The sequence below is a fragment of the Branchiostoma belcheri genome, unplaced genomic scaffold (genome assembly GCF_001625305.1).
Source record: "Branchiostoma belcheri isolate BF01 breed outbred unplaced genomic scaffold, Haploidv18h27 scaffold228, whole genome shotgun sequence".
Classification (NCBI taxonomy): Eukaryota; Metazoa; Chordata; class Leptocardii; order Amphioxiformes; family Branchiostomatidae; genus Branchiostoma; species Branchiostoma belcheri.
This window is the reverse complement of record NW_017803802.1, coordinates 219,876-238,030: the sequence shown is the minus strand read 5'-3', so window position 1 is coordinate 238,030 and position 18,155 is coordinate 219,876. Positions and strand designations below refer to the sequence as shown.

The 18,155-nt window shown below is 42.6% G+C and overlaps 1 protein-coding gene across 1 annotated transcript in view; it reads left to right on the top strand.

The window, feature by feature from the left end:
• The first annotated feature begins 11,800 nt into the window (after window positions 1–11,800).
• Window positions 11,801–18,155, top strand: part of LOC109470509 (cytochrome P450 1A1-like) — a 9,604-nt gene continuing 3,249 nt past the window's right edge. The window contains exons 1-9 of the mRNA XM_019769470.1: window positions 11,801–12,008; window positions 12,592–12,722; window positions 14,063–14,236; window positions 14,678–14,771; window positions 15,324–15,482; window positions 15,845–15,966; window positions 17,130–17,216; window positions 17,846–17,971; window positions 18,139–18,155. Of these exons, the coding sequence (XP_019625029.1) occupies window positions 12,596–12,722; window positions 14,063–14,236; window positions 14,678–14,771; window positions 15,324–15,482; window positions 15,845–15,966; window positions 17,130–17,216; window positions 17,846–17,971; window positions 18,139–18,155 (906 nt within the window). The 5' untranslated portion in view covers window positions 11,801–12,008; window positions 12,592–12,595. The remainder of the gene's footprint in view (window positions 12,009–12,591; window positions 12,723–14,062; window positions 14,237–14,677; window positions 14,772–15,323; window positions 15,483–15,844; window positions 15,967–17,129; window positions 17,217–17,845; window positions 17,972–18,138) is intronic.

Genomic DNA, 18,155 nt, shown 5'->3' with positions numbered 1-18,155 from the left:
AATGAACCAGTAACACCTAGCTTCAGTGCACAGTGAACCAGTAACACATAGCTTCAGTGCACAGTGAACCAGTAACACCTAGCTTCAGTGCACAGTGAACCAGTAACACCTAGCTTCAGTGCACAATGAACCAGTAACACCTAGCTTCAGTGCACAATGAACCAGTAACACCTAGCTTCAGTGCACAGTGAACCAGTAACACCTAGCTTCAGTGCACAGTGAACCAGTAACACCCAGCTTCAGTGCACAGTGAACCAGTAATACCACATCATTTTTATATCGTTTCCTAATATGTTGATGAATTTTTATGCGTAACAAAATCTTTTCCCCGTGGCCTTCTTCCTGGCCATGTTGAACTCTTACATAAAATACATATCAAATAGCTGTACAATTAAAACAGTTGCGTTAAGAAAGAACCACAGCCTAACACTGTCAACAAAATAGTGCATTTTCTCCCAAAAGGAACGAGGCTATGGGCATCTCTGACTAACTAAGGTAGTTGGTTTCAGAGTGATGATGTGTGTGGACTAAAGCTGGGTTTATAGGTCTGAGTCCGGCAGCAATGACGTGTAAATATGTAAACTGGGCGCCTGTTTTTGAAGGAATAAGTGATTCTAGATGTGGGGGTACAAATCCTTTCACTCTGTACATAACTTCATAGTTGTGTGGGTAATGACATTATCGCCAACCGGTAAGTCATTAAAACCGTCAAAATATACATTTCCATTAGCAGCAATGGCGGAAGACCTTCTTCGATTCTCATGTCGTCTTACTGAGAAGAAAGGCTCCATCGTCCAAACTTTTAGTACGACGATATTTCAGACCCGTGTGGCAAGATAAGGTTTATACAGTGGTCGAAGAGCTTGTCTTTAATTGTTAGTGAGGCAATAACTTGGTGATAATGTCATCGGCCGGCGGTCAAGTGCTTGGCCGTACCTTCTCATCAAGGTCCATCGCCCAAGCCCCAAAGTTTTTTTTTTATTCCAACATGTAATCACCAGACTTGATGACGACACACTCAAGTTTTTTTCAACTTAAATTAATGCCGCCACCAACACAGGGGACAAATACATGACAGGACAATACTAATTTAAACCTGAGCTAAGTGAGGAAAGGGGACAAGATCGGTGGTATGTCAGGACTCGAACCCGGGACTCTTAGTTCCGAGTCGCGCACTCTGCCGCTACGCCACACGACCCCACGACAAAAGTTTGGGCGATTGAGCCTTTGTTCTCAGTAAAACTGCATTTCACCCCTGCGGTAGTGGTTAAGCAGGTAATGACGTCATTAGCCTAGCCAGTTCTTACTAATGGTGAGTTAAAAATTTGTATTCAAAGAATTAAAAAAAATAGAAATGCTGGAATCTTTGTAGGCTGTAACAGGTTGTAGACTGCATCTTGAAGTGCTTTGACACTGTAGTTCTATTGCTTTTTTGTTCTTTCGCGTGCGAAAGTGATTTTATGTCCTCCTAGGACCTCCTAGGACCATAGCTAATGGACACAGTATCAACCAACAAATGGCGGGTTTGGCGGAAATACTAGGAATTTTATTGACACAAACGTGAAACACAGGCAACACGCCTCCATATGACAGAAACAGTCATCTTGCAACACGCTCGAAGATCTCAAGAATACAATAAACCTGGTAATTCTTTCAACACAACTTTGAGAGAAAGTAATTGCGGAAATCCTGAGTCGATTACAACAACGGGAATTTTTCCTTAGAATCCAAACTCTGAACTAAGACCACAGACAGGTGGTTCTAAGCACTAGCAAATACTACGCTACTACGGAAATACTACAAGAAACGTGATGAACTACTAAACCTTGACACTAGTGTGTTGATTATTTTAGCACTATTATCTAGATCTTTGAAAAATGAATTGCAGATGTACTAAATTAGGGAACTTGATTTTGATAGGCTATACCTGCAACAATAATTGCCTAAGTGGCAATAGGATATACCTGTAACAGTGACAATAATTGCCTAAGTGGCTAACAAGTGTTGGTAGTGAGGAACGTAATAACAGTTCGAATACATAACTCTTTCAGAATGGTACAACAGTATGAAAGTGACTTAATAGTCATAACGGTATATAATATGAACGGATATCTTCTAAACTAACTAGATAGGATGGTAACGTGAAGTAACAGTATATTAACTTGAAATCACGGTATCAACTTATTAACTATATAGGGCAGCCGATACTGGGCAACTCGCCTTCCGATGGGCTGTTGTACTTTGGACAGTGTATTTGAGTGGTAGTGTTCAACCTTAGGATTAAGAGATCAGCTAGGGACAAATTATAACTTTCCTGGTGGCTAAGTCCTGATATACTTTTTAAAAGCATCTGAAGACCAACGTCCTAGTCGTCTAAGGGTGGAGTCTGAGACACCCTGGAGGGCAGCGGTTGTCGCAGCACCGATGCGAAAGGAATGAGATGTGAATTTGTGTGGATCCAAAATGCAACTGTTACCACACAAGCTTTGAGGATCTTAGAGAAAGAATCACACGGAACCGCTTTGCCAGAACTAAGGAGGAAAAGGGGCCCTGGTTGTTGTCCCCTGAAATGGAGATATGTCAACAGATTGGCTACCGGGCAATCACGGTTTTGGGGCTGTGGCATGATGGCTATGTTTGCTTGAGAAGTGCTTTTGCTGTGTTTGAATGTTTTGAAACATACCACCAGGGAAGTTACATTGCCACTCGGATCCAAATTGCTAGAAATATCAGCTAAGTTCAACGTATGTTGGGAAGTTGAACTCATTGCTACCTCGCTAATGCGCGCTAGGGAATAAAACATGAATAAGAACATTGCTTTGTATAGGCAAATACCATATTCATTGAGTCCGATACTAGCCAATGCCTCAATCAGTACTGTCAGTATGGGAAGGGTTATCGGCAACCTGCTGTCAGGAATGTGGTGTTTTTGGATAGACTGCATCAGCTTGCGAATGGCGAAATTGGCAGCTGGGTCTGGGTAGTTTTGGATTTTGTGCACAAAAGCAATGGCCGAAAGCATAGTAGCTATAGACGCAGGTGCAAACCCTTCCTGATACAGGTGAGCGAGGAACTGGCCTAACAATACTTCAGAAATAGGGGGCTGACTAAGATCCTTGCCGTAAACAGCGATAGTGAAATTCCTGAAATGATGCCATGCTAGGCGGTACGAGTTTACAGTGGATGGGGCCAGTGATTGGAGAATCAGATTGTCAACTGTTCTATTTCGCAAGTCATGGCGCACCCCTAATGTTATTGGGATGAGTTTCGTTTGGGAGGCTTCGCCTTTAGTAAGGTCAATTAGTCGTCTAAGAAAAGCCCGTCCTGGCGAGACAACCTGACATACGTGGTTTAGTAACCCCACAAGGGATTGTATCTTCTTAAGTGAAACGGTAGAGGAAGAGAGGAATTCCTGGAGGTAGTCCTTGCATTTTATCAATTTGTCCTCGGGCAATCTCGCCTCCATGGATAACGTATCTAATTCAATGCCAAGAAATGTCATTCTTGTGTCTGGGTAGTATGTTTTCTCATCCGCAAGGGGAACTCCCACATTTTGACACATATTGCTAAAGGCAACCAAATCTCTTTCACAAGAAGAGTAGTTGTTATTGGCGAAAAGAAAATCATCGAGGATGTGCGTGGGGTAACGAATATTTAGTTTCTTCAAAGCAATCCACTCTAGAGCAGTACTCACCGCTTCAAAAATTGAACATGAGGTGGAGCTCCCCATGGGTAAGCAACGATCGTAATAGTAGCCGTTATTGAAGTAAAAACCCAATAAGTGGTGGTCATCAGGATGAATCGGAACAATACGAAAGGCGGATTGGATGTCCGTCTTCGCTAGGAAACAACTCGGACCTAAGATTTTAATATGCCGAATTGCAGTATCAATGTTGGCATACGACACAGAAGCTAGTTCTTGAGGAATGCCTTCGTTTACTGAACTCCCTTTAGGGTATGACAAGTCATGGATTAATCGATATTTCCCGGAAGCCTTTTTTGGGACCGCATATAGCGGTGAAATGAAGAAGTTTGGTAAAGGTGGCTTTTGGTAAGGACCTGCGATTCTACCTAAATCAAGTTCAAGCTGTAATTTCTCCTCAATAATTCTGGATTGTGAAGGGTTCGGGCAAATTACATCTTCAATCGGCCTAGTCCGGGGTCCGAAATATTCTAAAGGGAAACCAAATTTGAAACCATTGATGATGTACTGTTTTTTGTTTTCTGGGTATCCATCTAGATACAGGGAAAGGTTGTTAGTGTTTACGGGGGTGGGTAGGGCGGGCCCTGTCGCGGTTGGGGCAGAGAAAGGCTTTGTGGGCACCCTGGCAGGAAGGACAGGCATGTTTGAATGGGCAGCTCGCCACAAAACAGTGCTCTGTCGGGCTGTGGTACCGAAAGCAGAAACCCTTGGGAATCTTATTGTCGCGCGCAGGGGTGGGCCTGGATTGTTTAGGGGCTAAGATACTCGGAGCTGGGTTGTTGAACGCATCAACATACAACTGCATGTGGGGATTATCCCAAGGCAGATGTGGGGAAGTATGCCGTAGTTGGCGGAAGTTGACATCATAATCATGCCACCGTGCGCCTCGTTCTGCCATGGAACGGATTAGGTGCGAATACGCTATCAGCTGCGGGCTGCGCGCTAAGTGGCGTTGAGCATAGATATAATGATAAACAGCAAAGGCAGTCATCCATTGAGACAATGATAGAGGTTGCTTGTTGTCAGCCTCTTGGCTAGCCAGCGTCAGCGTGGGGGGTCCAGAAGTAGTTTCTAGGTTGACTGCATAAATTGACTTCTGACGGGAATTTGGTAGCAGGGTCTTTAGGTCAACAAACTGCTCCTTCCAGATTTTTTCTTTAGTTGCCAAAGACACACCTGTGTCCAAAGGTAGGTGTATACCAACCTGCATGGGAGAGTTGCCAAGGTTAGGAAAAGGCAGGACTCCACTGGACGCTGACACTGTCGTAGCCTGTTGAACAATGTTACTGGTAGTGGTATGATTGACAGATGGTGTACCTAGGATACTAGACACTAATGTGGTACCGAGTCCTACAGTCTGATGGGTCGTGCCAGGAGTAGACAGGTAGGGAGGCCGTAGGCCTGACGCAGCTGCCGCAGTGTAGATCGGCAGCACGTTTGTGGGTGGAGTAGTGGTCGTCAGTACCGGCTGGATTCCCTGCAGACCCTGTGTAGGAGGCCCTGCTGCTCCTGAAGTGGTGGCCAAGGTAGCGGAAGGCAGCCCGCCTATGGTGCTCGCTTGTCCCATCACAGTGGAGGTAACGTTGGCTGTATGCTGGTTCGACACCAATCCGGTTGCCGTAGAAACTGCCGAAGATGCTCTCAGTTCAGCAGCATTGTTGCTCAGTCCAACTGTTGGAAGCCCACCTGCGTTATTGATCACTTGTACGTCACTTGCTGGAATGTTATTAGTGACAGCAGAGCGTGCAGCCAAGTCGTTGACCAACTTGTTCGTGGTTTCTTGTAAATCAGTCAGTTGTTTCTGAAGCGTCTTCATGGTCATTTTCGGTTTAGTGGGCGATAATACACTGTTAGGTGCTGTTGTCACGCTGCTTGTGGCCGTGGTTGTCACGCTGCCTTCAGACGTGGTTGTCACGGCGCTTCCCGACAACCCACTTGTACCCCGGGTCGCCGTAGAGCGGGCTCTCCTACGTACGGGCGGCATGTCTGAAGCTCAAAGAATATAATCAATACAAAGACAGTTTTTTTAAAAAGGAAGGCACAATTAAAATTGCCACAATCACTGAAACGCCCTGCTTCGTATATTAAGGTGACTAGGCAGGAAATTTGAAGTTTCAAAATCCCCTAGGGGATATGGGCGTAACCATCAAAATGTTAAAAATGGAAAGGTAACAATACATTGCATGTGAGTCATCGAACAACAACAATGACAACTACAAATTATCAGGCTGTAAAATAAAGCCATATCATTTACTTGTTGCACAGGGCCAGTATAGTGAACTGAAACTCACTCGAATCCTCGGCAACCCGCCGTTGAACAAGTCGCTCTGCCAACTGTTGTGAAATACGATACCTCTAGAGACCTTGTTAGTCTGAACAAGTCCGAGAGGGATACCTGCCGCGCTTGATGAATTACAAAACTCAAACTGCGGGCCTCCGCAAAATAATTAAGAAATATGTTGACAGAGTTAAGAATGACCCAGACAAACTGTAATTTCAAGTAGGGCAAGGGTGGGAGGGAGAAAAATGGGCGTGCGTCTCTTCAAGTCTCAGTGTAGAAGAGGACGTGTGACGCGGGAAGTTTCCAGAAGTTTACTCCTCGTGGCTTTTCTGTTCTCTGATTGGCTGCTCAGCATGTGGACACCGCGTGATTCAAAAGTGATTTCGGAATGATACAACTAAGGGCCAGATTAAAGCAAAGCTCTGTTCCCGTCGTCCGGCATAAAATCAGTATTTCGCATGCGAAAGTGATTTTATGTCTACCTCCTAGGACCATAGCTAATGGACACAGTATCAACCAACAAATGGCGGGTTTGGCGGAAATACTAGGAATTTTATTGACACAAACGTGAAACACAGGCAACACGCCTCCATATGACAGAAACAGTCATCTTGCAACACGCTCGAAGATCTCAAGAATACAATAAACCTGGTAATTCTTTCAACACAACTTTGAGAGAAAGTAATTGCGGAAATCCTGAGTCGATTACAACAACGGCAATTTTTCCTTAGAATCCAAACTCTGAACTAAGACCACCAAGGGAGCGTAGCGAGAAAGCTCGCCAGGGGAGCAAAATTGCGACACGGACACCCCCGAGAGGCCCACTGATCAATGTAACATTGGTGTAATACAAGCCAAGATACACTTTCAGGATTGTGATCGGGATTTGCACAATTATTTGTTGGGCGCTGGAGAGTCAATTAAAATATGAAAATGAAACAAGGCTGGAACAAAAAGCCACTAACAAAGGAATGTATGCGCCGAGAGGCATCTGGGCTATTTGTCTCATCATGGCAACAAAACCGTAACAGTAACCCTGACATGAAGAACAGGGGACAGCAAGCCGGGTAGTTTAAGTTTATATACAAACCACGGCGCAAAAAATTTATGACAAGTGTCGTTGGCTCAAAAGCCAGGCACTATGAATAAAATCAGGAAAAAGCCGGGATTCTCAGAACGGGAATCCACAGCACTAAAAATTTATGACAAGTGCCATTGGTTTCGGAGGCTGCCCTCCAGAGCCAGGCACGGATAACATAATAAAATGCCGGGAAAACATAGTCCACAGCATAAAATTTATGACTGAGTCTCAGGCTCATGCCAGAGAACAATTCCCGGTAGAAAAATTGGGAATTCATAAAATGACTTACGGAAGTTTTTTACGCATTTGCCTTAAGCACCACGGCAACCCGCCGAAAGTGTAATGGACACCACGATTGGATCCGCTACATAATTTTGTCTGGGAATTAGTTATTTTTTCTTTTTCAGGATGGCACCATGGCAGCCCGCCCAAGTGCCTACGAAAAATTTTTTGCGATGTAAAGATAAGTTCGGGGAAATTTCCAGGAGGGTCTGTGACAAAAATTAGTATGTCGGGCATCTGCTCCCAGCACCACGGTATCCCACCGAAGGTGCAAGCTAAGGGGAGATGTAGTCGATTTCGAAAGCAGAATCAAAAACAAATTTGGGTACCAACGTACACGCCTTTACACGGAAAAATCAATCCATGGGATAATTTCTAAAAGGATCTATCATATAGATAACAGAATTTCAGGCATCCCCCCTGGCACCACGGTAACCCACCGAAGGTGCAAAGGGAGGTGCAGTCAGTTCGAAAACCAAAACAAGACAAATTTGGGAAGGGCAGTCTGTTAAATTATTCTTTAAATTGAATCCAAAGCCTTCAGGATGGCTCCTCGAATACTCTTGAAATATAAGAAATTTCCATTGTCTGAGAAGTGTAAGCCGTCCTGTTGGAAAAGGGAGGGGAGGTAGCGGTCCAAAAATGCGGCTGTGGCTCCACAATGTGAGGCCAGGGTTTTGACTTCTGGAAATCAAGTCGAACATGCTGTACACACAGCGCTCACACCGTTCATTTGTAAGGGATACCTGGCGGGTCAAAACACGTTTCAAGGGTAGGCCAACTGTGATCTGACGGGCCTCTGTTTTATTCTTCAAAGCTAAGGCCAGATCAGTTAGCTGGTATGCAACTTCCTCCGGTGACAGAGCTGTGTTGCACAAGTCGTTACAACCTAACTCTAGGTATACAATGTCAACCCGGGGTAGTTCATCCCACAAATAAGAACTGTAGTCAAAAGATCGTACAGTACACCCGGGAACAAAACGGAAGGTGAAACTACAGTTATCACACCAGAAACTTTGATCTATCTCCCTGCCAGAGGCTGTGACCGTGCGCCGTTGCAGGAACGAGTGCAGGCGGGCAACAAAGGAATGACCCAAGATAAGGATGTTTGTATTCTGGGGGGAGGGGCCTCCGCCATGACTGTCAAAGGAAACAAATCAAAAAACACTCACCGCAAACGATTGGAAGAGTATTTCCGCCAAGACCCGCCGTACGGTAACTCACCAACACACCCGATGCAAAAGAAAACAAAGCTGGCAGCAATAGGACCGATAAAGGTCAGAAAAAAGGACGTGAGAAAAATGGGCGTGCGTCTCTTCAAGTCTCAGTGTAGAAGAGGACGTGTGACGCGGGAAGTTTCCAGAAGTTTACTCCTCGTGGCTTTTCTGTTCTCTGATTGGCTGCTCAGCATGTGGACACCGCGTGATTCAAAAGTGATTTCGGAATGATACAACTAAGGGCCAAATTAAAGCAAAGCTCTGTTCCCGTCGTCCGGCATAAAATCAGTATTTGATAAGTATTTATTGTGACAGATAATATGATTTTGCTGTGAACAAGCATTCTTACACTTGTACATTATAACTACTACATCATAACAACTATACAGCAAATACACTGATCCTGAAATGACCAGAGAAATCATATATATTCATGATCAATTTGCAGAAACAAAAAGTTGTATTTGAAATGCAATGACTTATGACAAGATTTAATTTTATTACTAATATTTACTATTGTATATATGTAGAACAGCTAAATATTGCATTTATGATTTTTTTCAAGATTTAACTAATATCTGTTACTATTTGTCATCAATGGACAACAACCGAATGTTGTTACTTTCAGTTAGATGCAACATACGTGGGTGTATACCAACTAACCATGTAGCATTTCTGTTGTGATTTAACCCTTTATTACTTAATATTCACCTCGGGGCGGGTCATTAACTCTTAATTCAAATGCTATATAATATTAATCATAATACAAAAACTACATAATTGATTAATGTCATTTACCCTCGGCCCAATGTGACTTTAAATTATGTATTATTAATAAATTGTGATATGATGTACAATTTACATAAAAGCAAACTGTTATCTATCCTAGGGCCCGGAAAAAGATAACAGGCACAGATGAGATGGTCGCTGTCCTTGGTACTGATCACGTCATCTGCTTGTAACGTTACCACAGGCACCTGTCGTTCTATAGCAACCCGTCAGGTGGCGCATCCCCACTTGAGACCCTCTGCGCAGCTGCCTCTGAGCTAGCTTTTCCCTGCTTCTATCAATTTTCGCTGTACTTAGTTTGACTAAACTCAGCCACGCTTAAGGGGCATTATGAAACATTTTTGCACAAAGATGTTCTTGTGATTGTAATTTACTTCCATTTGTCGACATATTTGGGCTGACATTTCTTACATTTATGGTTGGTGCCAAATCAGTCAGCACGAGCCGCCTGCATTTTGTGGTGCCACCACAAACTACCAGAATTTAAACAAAAATGGCTGAAAGCTGTGTTTCCAGCTTTTAAATGTAACTTTACTCTTAAGGCGTCATATTATGGCACCTACACTTCCAGAATAGCACATATTTACGATGGAGTATGGTTCATTCGACTTACTTTTTAAAGAAATGACAAGAAAATGTACTTTTTGTATCGTCCTAATGTTACACAACGCAGCTTTAAACGTTATAGTGGTATTATGTAAGATTTTCCCACCAAAACTGAAAAGGAGGCTCCTTTCATTATTCTAAAATAGAATGTTAACAAGCAACGGTTTTCGTTCGGGAATCTTCTGCAACTTCCCGCGCGCGTCTGGGTTCGAACGCAGGTGTTCGAAGCCGATCGCGCGATTGACTTCAAATTTGACGATTTTGGAATGGTCAGTACCTTGAACTAAAATTCTCCTTTTGTACATATTTGAAAGTTATTGTCACTTATAATATTATTGCATGTGGTGTCCACATTGGACGGGGTCGGCCCTATGTTACGACAGCCCTATGTTACGACAGCCCTATGTTACGACAGCCCTATGTTACGACTGCCCTATGTTTTGACGCCCCCTTTTTTCAACGCGACACCAAATGATAAATTGTAAATGTATTGAGTGTAATGATGTCGAAGGAAATTTTCACGTAATATATTGTCACTGACAGTGTTTCCGCCAGACTGCAGCTGAGAGATCCTGAGAGGCCGCCCAGTTGGGAAGGGCCGGGTCGCGAAAATTAATTAAGTTTTGGAACACGTCGCGAAAATTAACTGAGGGGCGGGGCATTTGTTTACACTTGTTTACAATTTGAAACTGTCCACAAGTATTCCACATTTTTTAACAAGTATTGACATAAAAAAACACTGCTACAAATGGCAAACGTATCGTCAGGAATACTTAATTAGGACATCCTGCTGCAAAACTCCGAACATCGGCATCATTTATTTCAATTGTAACCTCAGGTAGCGCCCGCGCTGGCCGGATTTTAATAGTGAAAAGCCTTGCGTCGTCAGTACTTCTTCCGTACTAGCAACATTTCCGCTACAAATTACTAGTTTATATCACGCCAAAAATACATCAAAACATGTAAAGAAGCGTCATCTTATCTCTCATACACGAGACAAATTTTGAAAATAATTGGCTGTATCGTAGCTTTCATTGCTGTTTTATTCAACAAAAGTGCTCCTTGGTTGTAAAATGATCACTCATCTGTTGTCTCCAGTACAGTTTCAAATGGTAGCGTGATTGTAGCGTGCGAAAAATCGGCGTTAAAAGTCAGAAAATCGCCGGAAAATAACTTGCAGCACGCATTCGCTACCTCGCCGTAGAAGAAAATACGCGCCATTTTCTCATTAATATGTAAATAGCAGCGTGAACTCTACGCTCTGATTGGTTGACGTCATACAATTTGTCATACCAATACGAAGAAACGAATTTTATGACATTACGCGAAATGTATCAAAATGTAGCGGAAACTCAGGATGGTGTGTGTCAGTAGCTACAACTGGGCTTAAATTTCACCGTCGCGATGTGTGCACCGTTTTCTTGGGGGCAAACCCGTTTGTCCTAAAACTAACCGGGGGACTTATCGATGTAAAGGTAAATGCAAAGAAGTGGGCTATCACACTGTGGTATTAGCTAATGGAATCCAGTTGACCAGTAAAAAAGACAAGCACAAATAAACTGACCAAAAATGCTCATGTTTGGAAGGCCGTAGTGATCTCTGTCATTTTTAAATGCACGATATATCTACATGGTTGTACTGGGCGAATGCTATAGATGTGAAAAAGTATAAACATTATGTAGGTCTAATGTCTTTTTGTTGTACTGCAACCCATCTTAGGCTGTATGGTGGGGTGATGTATTAAGCTCAACCTGTAGGTCGATCACCCTATTTGACATTTCTCGCACGACCGGATAGATTACGATGTCAAAGGTCTGCAAACAAAGCTTGCTACGCCCTAGCGGTCGGAACCACTGGGGTCTGTACAAGGAGCCGCTGGGGCGTTTTCTTGAGGGTAATCTGCCAGGTGTTTTTGCTAGGAACGTCAAAAGCTTTCTTGTCATCAACTCGTCACCCCGGCGTGAAACCGGACCACTCTTCAACACAACTACAAAATCACACTGTGTACAACACCGTGCCTGATCCTTCGTGAGGACTCGGAAGCAGCAGGTACTGTGTGAATACTAGTAACTGCTTTTACCTCTAGACCGGAAAATCACCCCCCCCCCTCCTGCAGTGGACTCCATAACTCATCTTGACTATTTGGAGGTTCTATTGAGTGCCGCATTCCCATATCGTTAGCTATGTCCCCACGGGATACAACGTTACTCTGTATATAAAATGACGTTTTGTAATAAAGCTTACAGCAGTAATGTGTAATGTACTACACAACCAACCAAACGGAACTGATTACTAGTGCACGGCCGGATCGATAGTCTCTTTGCACTGCAGTAACACTTGGAATCACCTTTTATTTCAAGCTACAGTTTCTAATAAATCTAAAACGATTATGGCACCATGTAAGCCAAACGTACGTTGAGCTCATGGAGTGTACCGTGGCATGTGGAGGGGCGGTGCCCAGGTACTCTCGTCCCTGTAATTAAGAATATGTTACCATCTTAATTAACTTGGGCTGCATTGTCCTTTTCTGCTCATTGCTACAGGAAGTACGCCAGAACTGTAAGGTGGTTATGGACAGCCAGATGACAGGGAGATCAAGTAACCATTATATCTTTTTTCACATTTCTTAAAGGGCGATGTGGTTGATGACGATAACTGTGGGGTTAGTAACCCTGATTTTGGTCACGTGGTTGAGGGACTATGTAAGACGCTGGCGCATGCCTCCTGGACCATTTTTCTGGCCAATCATTGGGAACCTTACCTGTAAGTATACATAAATAAATTTAATAGTATCTCATATCACCTAGTATTTAACCACAAATTAATAGGTACTCTCTCTATGCATAATTTGTATACATCGTATTTACTGACATGTGTGACTATGTATTGTCAGCAACAGGCATAGTATCTTCGGTAAAACACTATATTACAGGTCCCAAATCTGTATGATCATTTTTAAGCAAAACCTGTTTTATTACCTTCATGAAAAATTGGAGCTATTGTTTTTGGCGTGTCTGTCTGTCTGTCTGTGTGTGTATGTGTGTGTGTGTGTGTGTGTGTGTGTGTGTGTGTGTGTGTGTGTTTGTGTTTCCGCACATTTGTAGTCAGCATAACTTCATAACGCCTTTATGGATTGTGATGATATTTGGTATGCTGGTAAGTCTTAGGTCAAGGTCAAATATTGGCCTCCTCGTGGATGACCTTGGTACTGCAGCGAAACTTCCGGTTTTTGTATCTTTTGTTACTTCTCAACATGCTATGGTCTTGACTTTTTGGAGACAGATAGCGTTTCCTGTCATAAATAAGCGGTGTGAATTTAATCCCCCTAGCAGCTTGTTCTGGAACTGCAGGTTAGTTTCTGGCGAAACCTTTAAAAGCCAATAACTCCAGATAGGAACAACGTATTTTCATCATTTTTGGTGTGTAGGTAGCTGAGAGAGAGTTATACATAATTAAATGCAAATTATGTAAATAAGGACTTTATTTGCATAATTAAGGAGGAAATTCTATAACTACAGTGTTTTATATAGTAGTACTTTTATACATGTAATCTATTTAATCTGCGGCAGACGGAACATCAACAGATAACAATTATGCAAATTATGACATTGCTTAATTAATGTGAACATTCTGTGACTCCTTGGTGAATGATGGGAATTTTATAACTTGTGACATGATGTGTAAGTTACTTGAAGGTTAACACCACTATGCATATATCATGTTCATGTGGAGGTCATTTAATGATGACATGTTGAAATGAAGTATGACAAAGGAGAGGAATTTTACACGAAAAATATTGTCATGTGAATTTAGAAAACCATAAATTAAACTAGATTATGCTAATTATGACCTTCTTTCCATAGTCAATGAGACAGATAAAAAACATTCATAAAACTCATATATTTCATGGAGGTATGAGTCTCCGAATTCTTGTTGGATCTGGTTTGGCTGTATGCACCCAATGTCACAGCGGAACCAACTGATAAATAGTTTCCAAAATGGTCATAAAGATTTCATCTGGGGTTTGTCTTACTCCAGATGCAGGCACCTGTTAGGTTGGTGTTTGAGGTGCTGCGAGTGTACGGCGTCTTTCTGTTTTACAGTGTTTGGTGGACAGTTCTACCTCACCTTCATCGAACTCGCCAAGAAGTACGGGGACGTGTTCAGCCTGAAGCAGGGCATGACGGATGTGGTTGTGCTGAACAGTCTGGATGCTGTACGGGAGGCATTCGTTAAGAAGGGTGCGGAGTTTGCAGGCAGACCGACGTTCATGTCAGGTACGTACTGTGTCGGTATCAATATCCGGAAGGTACACTGGGCAGTGGTGATGAGTGAGAGATAGTGTGGCAATTCGTTTTAGAAGACAACAGGAGCTGTAAACCATTCCAAATTTTGCACATCTTCTATCCAATTTGTTCTTTCTACACAAACCTGTTCATTCAAAGCTGAAGCAATACGTAGTACAAATACATACAAAATTTTAATCAGTACAAGTAACGAAATGGAAGTTATCATGCAATTCCATAGACGATTATCACACACACAAATTAGGGTCAAGACTCAAGACTTTGTGGCTTGTCCTCCAAGATTCCTACTTGATTATTAGTTCATGGAATACTGGTGTGATGAAGGTGTGTATGAGTGAAAGAGGAAAAAGTAGACACCATTGATAGACTAGAACCAAAAATCGTATTCACTAAAGTGATATTCTCTTCCAGCGGACATCTTAACTGAAGGAGGGAAGGACATAGCCTTCACCGACTACAATCCCACATGGAAACTCCACCGGAAACTGTTTCATACTGCCATCAGGTAGGGTTCAGACAGTATGTGAGGCAAATTCAGGCTAGTGGGGTCGTGTGTCGTAACGGCAGAGTGCTCGACTCGGAACCAAGAGGTCCCGGTTCGAGTCCTGACATGCCACCGATCTTGTGTCCTTGGGAAGAACTTAACACGACTTCCTCACTTAACTCAAGTGAAATGAGTATTGTCCTGTTATGTATTTGTCCTCTGTTTTGGTGACGGCATAAAATAAGTTGATATAACTGGAGTGTGCCGCCATCGTGTCTAGTCAGGAAATGTTGCAATAAGAAAAAGAAAGTCAGGCTAGTTTTCGTGATAAATGTATGTACCCATTTGCCACACTCGTTTTTACATATCCTCAAGAAGCAAAACTAGACATGCTGTAGTAGGCTTAACTTCAGGATAAGGGACAGGCCAAAGAAGCGAGCCGTGCTAGAATCGGATACCAAAGTAGATGATTGTCCAATTCAATATTGAGCTGTTGACGGAAATCGTGGCAGTTTCTATAGGGAATACACATGGCCCCCAAAATATCATTCATTGCTGCTTAATTGCCTTTAGAGGTTACGCATCAGGAGAGAACCTACAAAGTAAAGTTCACGAGTCCTTAGAGGAGACCATCGCAGAGTTCTCAAGGATGGAAGGTCAAGCAGTGAACATCGAAAAATACATTTACAAGCTGGTCTACAACGTCATTTGTTCCGCAGCCTTCGGCATAAGGTATCGGTCCACCTACAAGTTTGACCTTGCACATGCATGTAATACTGTAATAATGCAGCGGGTACGACAATTTGGACGTCATTATTCCTGTCCATGTTCAGTGTACGTAGTGGATATTCAGATTTATTTGAATGATAAAAAGGCCATATTTCTTCTGTTATATTTGTTTTTGTGCGTTGAACGTCTAGATGTTTCTGTATATAACAATGTTTGTTATACTACGGTAACCCGATTCGGGAACATCAGAAAACGGTCAAATGGACACGCTGGTGTATTGCTGGTGTTCATTTACCAGGTTTATCAAATGGTTTTTGAGAAAATGCTGAAGCTAGTATAAGTTACAGTCCATGACTTTGCATTAGGTACAATATGGACGACGAGGATTTCAACACTCTGATGCAAATAAGCAAGGACACAACCGAAGTATTCGGACAAGGTATTCTGGCTGACGTCTTTCCTTCGCTTGGGTTCCTGCCTACCCCGGGTAAGTAGCTAGACATTCGGCCTCCTCTGTTTTCCTTGTGTCTGTTTGCATGTTTGTCTATTTGTCCGGTTATTACCTCCATGAAAAATGGAGGTATTGTTTTTGGCGGGTCTGTGTGTCTCTGTGTGTGTGTTTGTGTTTCCGCACATTTGTAGTCAGCATAACTTCATAACACCTTTATGGATTGTGATGTTATTTGGTATGCTGGTAAGTCTTAGGAAGGCAAACGTCAAGGTCAAATATGGGCCTCTGGTGGAGGACCTTGGTACTGCAGCAGAACTTCCGGTTTTTGTATCTTTTGTCCTGAACATGATATATGGTCTTGACTTTTTGGAGACAGATATCTTTTCCTGTCAGGAATAAGTGGCGTGGGTTTGGTCCCCTTAGCAGATTAATCTGGAACTGCAGCAGGGACTTTCTGGTGAAATCTTGAAAAGCCAAAGGGAAAAGTCCAGATGGGAACGTATTTTCATCATTTTTGGTGTGGAGGTAGTTGAGAGAGTTGTACATAATCAAATGCAAATAAAGACTTAATTTGCATAATACAGGAGGAAATAACCGTGTTTCATATAAAATTACTTTTATACAGTCATGTAATCTATTTAATCTGTGGCAGGCGGAACATCAACAGATACTAATTATGCAAATGATGACCTAATTTGCATAATCAATATGAAAATTTCATATTATTGGTGAATGATGAGAATTTTTATACCTTGTGACACCAATATGCATATATCATGTTAATGTAGAGTTCATTTGCATAATTAATGAGGACATGTTGAAATAAAGTATGACAAAGACACGAAAAATATTGTCATTTGAAATTGGAAAACAATAAATTAAACTAGATTATGCTAATTACGAGCTCATTTCCATAGTGAGACAAAAACATTTACAAAAACTCATATATTTCATGGAGGTATGAGATCTACGAATTCTTGTTTTCAGATGCTAGGTCGGTGACAAGATGTGGAAGTCAAAGGCACTAATAATTAATCAACCTTGTGGTGCCAACATCCTGTGTGCATTCCGGGCGATTCGGTGTGCCAAAGCAGTAAATGTGTCTGTTACAACGTTACCAAATAAAGAAAATTGATAACATGATAACTACAGTAGCCATTGTGTTTTGAAACCGCCCATTGTGTTTACCCCCTATACAGGCAAGGCTGCCGTCCAAAAGCTAACCAGATCTTTCCTGGATATCATGCAGCGTCACCTGGACCAGCACCGGGAAACATTCGACCCAGGTAAGGCGACATCATCATTTCCCACATGAAGTAACTTACCTCGGTATGTGTATATACGGAGATCTTCTTTGTGTTTATCTGATTGTTTGGTGCTCGTATTTGAATACATGTACAATTTTAATAGATCACGTCGTGGGGTCGCGTGGCGTAACGGCAGAGTGCTCAACTCGGACCCAAGATGTCCTGGGCTCAAGTCCTGCCATGCCACCGATCTTGTGCCCTTGGGAAAGACACTTATCACGAATTTCCTCACTTAACTCAAGTAAAAATGAGTATTGTCCTGTATTTGTTCTCTGCGTTGGTGCCGTCACCATGTCTAGTCATGAAATGTTGGAATAAACAAAATAGACCAACTGCCGCGAGAGGAGATGGTGTACCCGCAGACTGACAGGAAGATCGTATTGGCCTGAAAATGGTCTGACCAGAGGCGTGGAGGACATGGTAGTGGAACACGCTCAGAATCTTTGAGAAATTCGCAGCAATGAATAAACCCTTGAATAGACCTTTAACATTGCTGAGATCGATGGCTGAGATGTGTTTGATGTTTGGACGCTTAACGAAATCGCTTCACTTGAGGAACTCCTTCATCTTAGTGTGCCGTACGTGAATGTTGATGTGCGCTTCTACAGGCAACCTTCGTGACATCACTGATCACATGATCAAGGCTCAGAAGGACGCTGAGGAGGAGGGGATCCAGGACATCAACTCTCTCACAGAAACTCATCTCAGACAGACCATCTCCGACATCTTCGGGGGTAAGCACATGGTTTTCTTCAATGCATTCTCATCAATGGTTTCTTTCACTACTAATTTCACATACCAGGCCATATCTAGTAATACTACATATTTGCATTCATCAATTTCAACGTACACTGTATGCATAATGTACTCCTGGCGTAATGTCAGTATGGTCTCTCCTCAGGGGGTACAGACACGACG